General features: G+C 33.8%; 1 protein-coding gene across 1 annotated transcript; it reads right to left on the bottom strand.

Annotated features, from left to right (window-relative positions):
* Positions 1-6956: 6956 nt before the first annotated feature.
* LOC18046111 (probable inactive patatin-like protein 9) lies at positions 6957-9006 on the bottom strand. Its single transcript, XM_006444004.2, has 2 exons — positions 7674-9006; positions 6957-7465 (listed from the first exon to the last, which is right to left on the bottom strand). Exons 1-2 carry the CDS (start codon positions 8616-8618, stop codon positions 7238-7240), a joined length of 1173 nt encoding a protein of 390 aa, XP_006444067.1. The 5' UTR covers positions 8619-9006; the 3' UTR covers positions 6957-7237.
* Between the last annotated feature and the right edge of the window lie 3485 nt (positions 9007-12491).

Below are 12491 nucleotides of genomic sequence, written 5' to 3'. Positions count from 1 at the left end.
AGTAGCACACGAGGATTATCGAAGGGTAGCCCGCCGACCCCGCGTGTGTGCCAAGTGTTTCACATGTAATGAACTTCGATAAAATAATTAATCCAAAACGTATTATTCAGTGAAGCACACCTGACGAGACCATGACCATTTTCCTTCTTGCAGTCCCCCCCCCCCCCTCCCGAACCTTTCAGCAATTTCAAGGTCCCATGAACGGAATGACATGATCATTTCATTTCCAAGACCATGTTCATGGCTGGCTTGCCATGATTTTCTGTGTTATGTAATAAGTTGAAACCTTGACTAAAGAGAGATGCATATCTATTGAATAAGTTTCCATGCAAAACTTGGCTTTCGGTACAGCATAATTAACCACTCTTTGACCGATTGGTGGATTTTTTTGTGTGCATAATGTGAAGATTGAATTATTTCTCCAGTACATATATTTGAAAATAACATAAGGGTTCATATATGTCCTGACTATATTATAGAATTAATTTAGAGTTTCTAATAAATATTTGGTTGTAATTATTAATAAATTGTAATATTTACATGAAAAAGAAAAAAGAAATTCAGTGGCTATGTTTTTATTTTGATTTATTAGGTACCTGGAATCTCCTGACACTACCAACTGCAACAGTGGCAGGTGCGCTAAGCAGATCCAATTAAGCTAATTTGAAAGAATTCAGGATTCTCTCCTTTCCTAAGTTGGCAGCAGAGAAAGATACAAATCCTAACTATTGAATTTTCCCTCGATCTAGTAGTACTATAAGAACTTCCAAATATATGCTACGTAAAAGACCCATTTATTCTTTACTTTCTAGTTTCTGTTAGTGGAAATTAGAAGCCCCCTTTCATTTTCATCCACTGGTATAAGTGGAAATTAGTTGCTCTTTTTTTTTTTTTTTGCAGAATATGATGTTAAACCGTGTCGTTTAGTAAAATTAGTATAGACATGTTATTAAATTGCACGATTTAACAACGTGTTTACATTAAAAAAAAAAAAGAGTACTCGCACTTGTAAATAACTTTACGTGTGTGCGTGTGTGTGTGTGTATGCACGATTGAGTGATGGATATTTTGTTGTGTAAGACGTTGTAATCAGATGGCCATGATCATCTGCGTCCGTGCAACTATGCAAGTAATGAAAGAAAGAAGACCGCGCGGTAAATATGATGCGAGGTGTAGCCAGCTTCGGCGAAGATGAGGACAATAAGGAGAGAGTAAATCAATCAATGACAAGAAGATCAAGGAGACAAGATCTTATCATAATCTATATATATTCATATTATCGCTTACATTATACATATACAGATACGTACAGAGTCATATTAATTAATTTGCACACAGAAACATACAATTGCGCTTATCCCAAAAAAAAAAAAAAAATGCACAGATGCACTTGTGATAAACGTTTGCATAATGACAGAGTGAGATGGCCACACGTGTAGAGATACGAAGTCATGGCGGAACAGGTAGTTGAATTTGTGTTTAATTAGTTGTTGCCATATGAGTCTTGATTACTTTACTTAGATCTCGTTTATTTTATTTTGTTTGTTATTACATATATTAAGAACTCGACGTTAAAAGACTGACTCATGGCCATGCATTCCTAAAATTTAATGTTACGAATGTTGTCCTTCAACTCACAAAGGATGTCGTCAATTATGGCTCAACAGAATGGTAAATTTGAAAGATCTTTTCATTTAATTTAGTTACCCGAAAAGTAGAGGCATTGTAGAGGTAATTGAAAGGGGGCAGTTTATTCATCCTTTATTACTAGCTGCGCTTGGTTGGTATAGCATTTTCCTGGAAGCATCAATGAGTGGAGCCCTTTCCCTCGCCTTGAATGACATTTGCAGATAGCCTAAGGACAAATTTCTCGTACTTGACGACGATATATATTAGTTTTGTAACGCAGGATTTTAAAGTACGGAATTTTTTTTTTTTTGAATACTGATTAATCATCAGATTACTGCATTACACAGATATTTACAACAACAACTGCTATTGTAGCAAGAGATATTACACTGATATTTACAATCAGATATACATAATTGGGACTTACATTATTACATTGAATTCTATGAAGTATATGCCCAGACAAATAACCCCTCACAGAAGAAAGATGTCCATACTCCACTTGCATTTCACAAGGGAGAAAGATTTGTAAATATAAAGAACATTTAGCCCCCACAATGCTTTTGTGGGGGCTAGAACCGCTGCCCTCACAATGCTTATGAGGGCAGCAGCCCACCACTTCGGCCAAGGCCGAAGTGGAAAAAAATTAAAGAAAGCTTGTGGGGTTTAAATTTACGAATGTCTTTCAACACACACACACACACGTATATATCAACAAACTAATTGTATCGCAGCCCATACTCATACTTAAATTATCGACATCACACGCACACATATATATATCAACAAACTACTCGTATCGCAGCCCATACTTGTACCTAAATTTCTGTCGATGCATTTATAATGCGCGGTACAATATGAACATTGAACAATGAATCAGTTATTCATTTGCCCGTCACCATAACAAATTAAAACTATAGAGTCTTATAGGTAAACGAATTGAATTAGTTTCCAATTTAATGATGCTTGTTTCCTTGAGATATGAACTTAATCATTTTGTTTGAATTTACTTCCATGGAATAAGAACACGAGAACAAAACAAGACATAATTGTTCAAAATAGGTAACATAACATTAATGGAGAAAACCATTAACTTTTATTTCCACATAACGTTGTCATTTCTGTTTGGCATATGCGTCACCAAGTACAATTAACTTGTTCGTCACTTAATACTAATGTAACCAAAAGCAAGAGAATAAAATGAAAATGAGAGATATATTAAGATAGTTAATTAATAAACAATTAGAGAAACAGAAAGATTGAACGAGACTGGACAGTGGGTTTGGTGGGAATGTTGACGATTCGTAAGAGCATAACTTGATGTTTAATCTAATTAATGGATTCTTGACCGCCCCCACCATATAATGTCACTTGAACCTTACAACACTCCATTTCGTTAATTCCTCTTTGTCATGGCAACTTATGTCTTAATCAAGGGAAAGCGATTGCCAACAACCACTCAATGAGCTTACACTCACGTTTATATTCCACTTTCATTAATTTGTTGTTAATTTTACAGATTGATTTTTCGCCAAAAAAAAGGCTTTACCGATCAAAGATGATTATTGAGGGCCAACCACCATCTATACCCCTTTAAATTTTGTTTTTAATTAGTTAATCTTTAACCCGTATTAAATGAGTACGGTGCTAGAATCTGCTTTAATTCACTAAAAGAAGAAACAACCCTCCTTAAAATATGCATTGACAAGAAACCAATAAGTGTGGGAAAAGCCTAATGATATTAAAGACCCTACCACAAGCTTTTTTGATCTTTTCATATCAATATTTAATAGATTATTATATTAATGTAAAAAGGTGGTAGAGTTAATAAGTAATTACTTTGGAGGTTCTCTAGGGCAGAATCTAGCTTTTAAAACTATGCATGCTTTCAGTTCTTTAATTTATGTTCCACAGTTTACCATAATTACCCGACGGGGAAGGCGATCATAGTAAATTTGGGTAGGGCTATTTTGGCAAAAGGACATCCAGGTCCTTGCGGTAGTACTGGAAAGACAATCCTAGCCTTAATTTGGGTTTGATTTATATTAGACATTACACTTCTAATTTAAGCGTCCCCCCTAAAAACCAAAAAAAAAGAAAAAGGGGATCAGAGCTGGGGAACTGAATTTCATACAAGTACTAAACTTTCCGAATAGAATTTCACTGTCAGCAAGATAAGGTCAAGAAGCTGAGGGCAGTTGTTTATTTGGCATAATTGATTTCAGCTTTTCTTGTTGCATGATTGAAAAAAGTGTACTCAATTATGCAAAATAAGAACCTTAACCACTGGCCCGACTTTATTTGTTTTCTTGAAAGATTAACGGCCGCTAGCTTGACTTAGAAAGGATTAAAACATTATTGTGAGATGCTACAGTATAAAGAAAAACTATATTAAACTGTATCTAATCTAATGATTCCTGCACTAAACAGTAAGAGCATTGAGCCACGTATCGTAATTAATTTTTTTCAAATAAGGTTGTGCATAAATAAACAAACAGGGGTGCCGTTGAGTTTTAAATAAAGGATTTTCTTTCAAGTATGATTTAATGGCGTGGGCCAAAAGGTACGGATGACCGTGGGATTCGACCCACGTCCCAATCTTGTCGGGTTCAGGTGGTCACCCAAAAATTTCTGCTTCGGAAGTGAGCCACTTCCATTAGCCGATCGATATGGAGCTTCACCTACCAAAGCTCTAAAGTCACTTTGGTTTCTTTATTTTTTATTTTTTTAATGTTCCGTTTAATACTTACATAAGAAAATTTTGACAAAAACTGAAACATATTTTATGTTAACGGAGAAAACAACAACAATAATATTAGAGATTCTAATATTTAATTCCTAAATACTGCATATTTATTATTAAATGAAACTCAATTTAGGACAAAAAAAAAAAAATCTTAACATTTCTATAAAAAAAAAAAGGGATTTAAGACATTTCTTACGGATCTAACAATGAAAAATGTCATCTATCAATACTAGTGTTTGAATTACTACTTAAAAGCTTAAATTATTTGATCTAACGGTAACTTAAACATAATACTCGAGATAATTTAGGTAAGATCCACGAAGGAAACGAGGAAAGGTCACATCTGAAGGAAGTCGTGGCCATAGATCACACACATCACATACCACCTACAATATTTGGTTGCCATTAGAACTGAATCTTGTTGTAAAATTGGTTTTTTTTTTTTTTTAAATTTTGTAACATGATGAGCTAGGATGAATCCGCATCTATATGATCTACCAGGTTGGCCAAGCAATTAAAGATTACATTTAATTTAAAGACTAAACATTATCATACCATTTTTTTTAATATTAAATCTGAATATATATGAATTTATCTTAAGTCTGTATAGGTATGAATGTAAATATCTAAACAGTATGGTTGTTTTTTTTTTAATGTTTTTTAATATCTGATTTTTGTAAATGAAAAACATATGAAAGTCGGTATCTTGACATTTATACACTTGTAAGAATTAAATATACTTGTTGTAACTTATAAATCAAAGCATACGAATTATCTATACATGCAAATGAACTCAAAAGATCCCTAGGTCATGTCAATGTTAAAATAACACAAAATATATGAAATAAAAATATTTCAATTATTTGACTTGCCAAAACTATATTTTAAGTTCGTTTGGTAAAATTAAATAAATTAAACCCTATTTATACTTCTTAAGCTCTTTCTCTCTCAGTCTCAATCAAAATAATTATTAAATTTAACAAGTTCATTATTGAAATTGAAATTTGTGAGGAATTCTTTTGTTTTCATATATAGTAACTTATTATTATTATTATTATTATTATTACTACTACTACTACCACTACTACTATCACTTATATTGTTGTTGTATTTAGTTTATTTAAAAAAAATTCGGCGTTTAAAATAGAAAAACTAGAATGATATTCACAAAGAGAAGAGAGGGAGAGATTGAGAGAGATTAGGTTTTATATAAAAGGAAGTATTAAAAAGGGTGTTTTTGAAAGGCATGATTAATTTCTTAGTTAGACTTTTTTATTCAGATATAAATTATTTTTTTCTATTTAAACATAAATGTCTTGAAATCAAATACGAGTTTAAAAAACAAACAAACTAACTAACTAACAAACAAAACTCTTAAAAGATCTGAAAAGTATCCCTAACTTAATTATGTCACTACACACTATATATTAAAAGATAATGCAGTGGGATGTATATTCCACCAAGCTAACAGATAAGATTAAAGTATTTATTCCTAGCTTCAAGCGCAACTTGTTTTAAATATCACAAAAGGCATAAAAACAAAGAGCAAGACGCAGAGCAACAAAGAAGATAGAGGGAGTGTTCGTTTTAGCGCAAAGTTTAGCACTATTGGTGGTATTGTCTTATGCCAACACTATTGAAGTACTACAATTTACAATCTTCGATCTCACCAAACACCAAACACATCTACCAGTTTTTTAAAGAAAAAAAAAAAAAATCCTACCAACCATAGATTGGAGGAAAGAAAAGCTCAAGAGTAGAGCTTGTTATAAATGAATGAAGGGAAGGAAAAAAAGAAAAGAAAAGAAAAAGTTGGTTCCTTTTTGCTCACTTTTTTACACGATGCTGTTGAAAAGTTGGTTATTTCTGTACCATTTATCTGCTCAACTTATAAGTTAAAATGGGATTTGATTCCTTTTCCTTCCTAACGATATTACACGTACTCACAGCAGTAAAATTTACGAAAGGCAAAATAATTCTGTGCTATTCGATGAGTGAGATGTGCCCCACTATCACAGTGGGATCCCATAGTTTTATTTTATATAGTGTCTTGGTTTCGGGTGGGTAGCTTTAATTTGTTTCAATTTTTCGCTTTCTTTAATTTTCTTTGAAAACGACGATTGTTATAATAATGAATTAACGGGCAACAGTGGGCTTGCAATTGAACCTTTGTGTACATAGTGTCAATTTCCTAAGCCGTCTTGGAAACGATCACATTCACAGCAATTGTATACGATCGAGAGTTGTGAAGAGGAAGCTCAATTTTCTGAAATGTTTCGAAGACGGATCAATTTTCTCCAATGCTTTGGAGTTTGCATTTCAGAATATTAGAACGTACTTGTGTTTCATGCCTTTGAGTGGACCAATTCGCTTTTTGGGTTGCTCAATTGCAGCTAGAATTTCATGCATTTGCTTGATGTAAGCTGAGGAAGTAGTAGAGTTTCTAATTCCGTACCAATCTTGAGGAGAGAAATTGTCTGGGAATTTATGTGTTAAATGCACATACGTAGTTTTATTTACACAGCAAAGCCCAAAAATTATCGCCCATGACATTCTTGTGAATGCAACATCAAAGTGGTGTTTATTAATTTTTCATTCATGTTCATCCGTCAAGCTAATCATTGAAGACACAACTGATGTGGTTTTATAATGACAAATCATCTCAATTAAACCACTTTCATTATCTAGTTAATTAATTAAATTTCTGCCAAAGGGACCGAGAGTGAAGTAAACAGGTAATTATTAGCCGCTATTTAACTGGAAAACAGAGACAGTTATGCTAGAAAATCCAAGATTGGCTACAGCTTACAAAAAGGTTGAGAGTAATTAAAAAAAAATAAAAAAAAAAAGGGGAAAAGAGGCCTAACGGCCGTTAGAAAGAAGGCTAACGGCCGATTCCTTGCAGGGACTGGGAGGCAAACTGGTCTTCCCGGATGCAGCCAGGCGTTGCACGAAGCTCTCAATTCTCTGGCCGTTAGTCTCCGTCAGTAACCGCTTCCCGCCAAACGGTAAAGACTCCACTCCTCTCTCTTTCAGCACTTCTGCTTCCATTCTCGGACCCACCACTCCCTCACTAATCAAACCGTTTACCTGCACATTTTACGCCGTCAATCACTCATCAGTTAATCATATACAGAGTGAATAAAGTTGTAAAAAAAATTCATAAAAAAATAAAAAGAGTTTCTTCGTTAGGTAACTGGCACCGAGAATACAGTCAATTACAGTTTATTACTTTTACTTTCATCTCACTTTCTTGCGTATTCTCAGCGACGAAACAGAGTACGTGATATAGATGTACCTGAATTCTGACGTAGTCAGCACGGTTCCAGCAGAATGCGTTCCCCAACATCTGGTCAATGGTCTCTGAGACTCCATCAAGCACAATGTCAACTACAGATGACGTGGAGCACTCACCGTTACTACGGGGTTTTCTCTCGCACGGCCCACTTCCACTGATTAACGGACCGTTTCCCAGAGACAGAACTAGAAGATCCTCGACGCCGTTAACCGACGGAAAATCGCGCTTGTTATGCAGCACATGAGTAACCGCTGCTGCTGTTGGGTTGTTCATGACTAGACCACCGTCAACGGCCGTGCAACTGGTCTTGCCGTCAACGGAGGTCAAAGCGAATGGCTTGAACATGCTGGGCGTAGCTGACGTGGCGCGACATGCTTTCCAGAGCTCGAAGTTAAAGCTAGGTGACTCGGATGCGTCCGCTCGAGAGAAGACAAACGGAGCTGAGCTGTTCAAGTCAAAGCAAGGAACAAGCAGGGGCTTACACGTGTCCTTCAGAGTCAGGACCTTACCGTCATCTCTCATGAAAATTTCTTTCAACACCTTATCCATGCTCTTGCCGGAGAATCTACGTTTGCGGCGGAGAAATCCTGCAGAGAACCCAGCGTTGAATAGTTCGGAGTTCCTACGAGTGATTAAATCGAGGGCGTCCCTGGCAGTGAAGAGAGGACGGCCGGAGCCGTCATCAGCAACGAGCATGGAGGCGAGGAGGGCACCAATGCCGGTGCCGGCAATGATGTCGAAGAAATCGGCGATTTGAGCATGAGGATCGCCGGTTTTGAGACGGATCTGGTCCTCGAGGTGGATAAGAGCAGCGCCAGCTACAATGCCGGTGGTGCCTCCGCCGTCGATGCTGAGGACTCGAGTTCTCTTGGTAGGTTCGCAATGTGCAAGCCATTTTTGCTCGAGCTTGTTGAAGATCTCCAGGGTTACCTTACTCAAGTCCATTGATAGTTAAATTGTTGGTAGCTAGAGGAGTGAACTGAAGGGTTTTGATGAGTCCGTGAAGAAAAAGAAAGCGGGAGCGAGGCTTCACGGTTTGTTGATGATGAGCATTAAATAGCTGAAGAAGAAGGCAGTACGCTAGCTAGCTCTCTCTCCAATGTCCAATCTCAATCTATCACTTTCTCTCTTTCTAAACCTCTGTGGCCTTAGTTAGTGGTGAAAGTGGAGCGTGAGTGAGAGTTGTTTGTGTGTTGCTGTTGCCTGCTGCCTTGCTTCTCTCTCTTTTAGTCTATGAGTTGTTGAAGAGTTAAGACCGGGAGTGAGTGGCGTGTCCCTGTGCTTCAGTTTTTGGTGGTGGTTATTACCATTCCCATTATATAAAGTATAAACGCAAAGCTACTGCTCATTCATTTTTTGCCTTTATTTTCTTTTAATTTTATTTCACTAGCGAGCAGTAAGTACTGAGAGTCATACGTGTAACGTGTATTGACTGTCCTTGCACGTGCAACTGCGCGTTGTTCTTATCGGTTACTGAGGAGCGAAGCGCGAACCTTGGCTTATTACTCGGCTCGGCTCATGCTCCCCCACTGCTGCTACTCACTATTCACTAATTAATTCTATTTTATTACTCATCCTCTCCTAATTTTGTTACCATTGTTTTTTAAATGCTTTTTTTTTTTAATTCGTTTTTTATATGCTTGTTGGTGAGGAACAATGGTGCAAACGCCAAGCAGCCGCAAAACGACGTCGAAGAGGCAAGAATTACTTCAAGAAATTTGTGATTATTTTTGTGTAGTTAAATGCGTTTGACATATTGTATTGCATTATATTGTATTTGATATATTTGATTATGATATATTGTATTAGGGTGTATTGCAATAAGTTGTAATGCAATTATTGCAATACAATATTTGATCTAGTATGATTCATGAACTATATTATATACCTTATTATTTGTAATTTAAATATAAATTAAATTAGCATTATTTAAATTTTGTTGATATTTCAGTGTTATATTAAACATTTTAAATTAGTTATTGAATAATTATTTTTATACGTAAAAATAATTTAATAATGTACTATTATCAAATAATAAAATATTATAATATTGTAATATAATATTATATTATAATACATTTTTCTATATATTAGTTATTATAATAAAATGAAATTCATAATTTAATTACAAAATTATTTTTATTTATTAACGTTGAATATAATTATTTAATTAATCCATTTTTAAATTAATATTCTAGTAAATAATAAATGATTAAATAATTAAATTTTTTACATATCTAATGTAAAAGAATTAAAATGATTTTATGTAATAAAAGTAAAAATAATGTATTATCCTTTTTAAAAAAAGTATTATCATTTAGTTACTAAATGTTTAGGTTTATTAATATTTTATATTGTTATTTAAACTAAATTTGAATTTGGCTAAAAATATAAATTATAATTTAATGAATTTACATTTATTATTAATTATTGAATAATGAAAGTAAAATATTAAATTCAAAATATAAACATTATTTTTATGCATTACAACATAAAATCTAATCCCCATGGGTTTATTTTTTGCCCCTTTTTATTGTATTAACCACTTTTTTAATGTAGTGCAATGCAATTAGAAATTGCAGTCAAATTTAAGTTTGCATAAGAATAGTATTTTAATGCAATATAATACAATGTAATACAATCTACCAAACACATCCTTAATGTGTATTTGTTATTAATTAATTGTATTGATCAGATTGTTGGGAGATTGATTATACGTAAATTTTATCCTAAATATAACATGACTCCCTGTGGACACAGTTAATTAATTACCTCCCTCATGCCCCTATATCTAATGATATTAAATTAATGATATATAAAGTTATATAAGAGATGAATATACCAATTGAATATGTGTTGCATGCTTTTTATATATATACACTTTCATTATTCATATTGTTTGATTGTTGGAACCATTAAAATTATTCTAATATAATTCGTGTATCGGACATTACACCCTTTGAACAATGATAGTGTCTAACTTTTTTTTTTTTTTTCCTTTTTCGAGTTTATATATTCCCCATGTACCCCCAGTCTGAGGATTGATCACTGCAATACTTAATACATACTTATAAGTTGAAATAATAACAGGTTAATAGTATCCATCATTATCAACTTTGGTTATTCACAGAAAGAATTTGAGGCCTTCTTACAGCGTTGCTGTAAGAGTTTCACCCAGCACTATGGCTCTGTTTTTGTGTAGTAACTGTGATACAAGAATGACGTTTATCGTTTACTAAATTTTTTACTTTTGTCCCAAAAGCAAAAACTGTTCGAGTACCTGGATTCGAGAAACAGATTATAAGTTTCAGGTGCAGATATCTAAATGCGTACAAATTCATTATTATACGATATAATGTCATCGTTAGTTTTTTTTTTTTTTTTTTGAACCACGAGGTGGTCCTGAGTAGACTCTAACTGTGGGGGGCACCTTTAAATCCGTACCACAATTCAGACTAATCTCCGCTCGCACTGGGTCGGTCCGTAAAGAATAAAGTGCTGGTCAAAATAGTAATTTCATACGAGAGCAGGACTTGAACCCCTGATCTCTCTTAAAGAGTAAGAGTGCCGAACCACGATATGATGCAGTGACGAATCCATATTAAATTAGTATTATAACGCATGCAATGACTGTATATATATAATGATAATAATTAATAAGCAACAAGATGAAGCACTTATGTTAAAGGCTCAACTGTACGACCGAGTTGATGCATAAATGAAATATAAGAAATTTGATCACGTCATTCAATTGGTGCAGAATTGAAATTTAAAGACATCTGGTCAAGGCAATCAATAGGTTTAAATGAATTTTTTTTTTTTTTTTTTGCCTAAAAAGTAATCAAAGACGAATTTCTCTGATCCATTTTTCTTTGGGAGCGTATTAAAATCACAACTAACAAGAGATTTTTCACTGCTGAATGAATATGCTAATTATTATTTTCTTCAGGCAGCAGGCAGGTATTATAAGACTGGCGCTACTGGTACCCTTCTATTTCTCGTATTAAACCCCTTTTGTTTTGTATCTACAAAATTATCATTTATATTAGAGTTAATTTTGTCCTGCACCCAACTGTTTCAAGATTTTTCGCCACACACCCATATGTTTCGAAAATACTCACTCCACACCTAATTCCGTTAATTTAACCGTTTATTCTAACGGTCAAAGGGCAAATTTGAAAATTCATATCCTAAATATTATTTGATGATGATAAATTAAATTTATTTGATAATTTAATTGATGAAATTATTATTAATTACCTTTAAATAAAATTTTTTAATGTAAACATTAATTATTAAATTAACATTTTATCTCATTTTATTTTTCTCTAATTCAAGATAAGGGGTATTTCGGACATTTACTTAAATTTCAAATAGTTCCGTTAAACATAACGGTCAAATTAACGAAATTGGGTGTGGAGTGAGTATTTTCGAAACATATGGGTGTGTGGCGAAAAATATTAAAACAGTTGGGGGCAGGACAAAATTAACCCTTTATATTAAAAGCCAAAGTTCATCTGATGAAAATCCACCTACAGTTATTTTACCCGATCATTTTCTCTATTACAAACACTTTAAAATAACAAGCATAAACTAAACTTTATCCTAATTTGTGTCTGCAGAAAAGATAAATTTGTGAAATTTTCATAGTTTATTATCTTCATAAACGTGTTAGGGAACAACCAAGCTTCATACTTATTTTGTTTAAATAATTTAAAATTATATACACTTGAGTTGACTACATCTTCTGTATTTGTTTTAAGAAGACAAGCGTACTTTTATCTTGCAAGAACACCAACCGCACATTTGAGGGGTTTG

The sequence above is a fragment of the Citrus clementina genome, unplaced genomic scaffold (genome assembly GCF_000493195.1).
Source record: "Citrus clementina cultivar Clemenules unplaced genomic scaffold, Citrus_clementina_v1.0 scaffold_3, whole genome shotgun sequence".
Lineage (NCBI taxonomy): Eukaryota > Viridiplantae > Streptophyta > Magnoliopsida > Sapindales > Rutaceae > Citrus > Citrus x clementina.
Note: the sequence above shows the minus strand (reverse complement) of the source record. Positions and strands in the feature narration are given on the sequence as shown.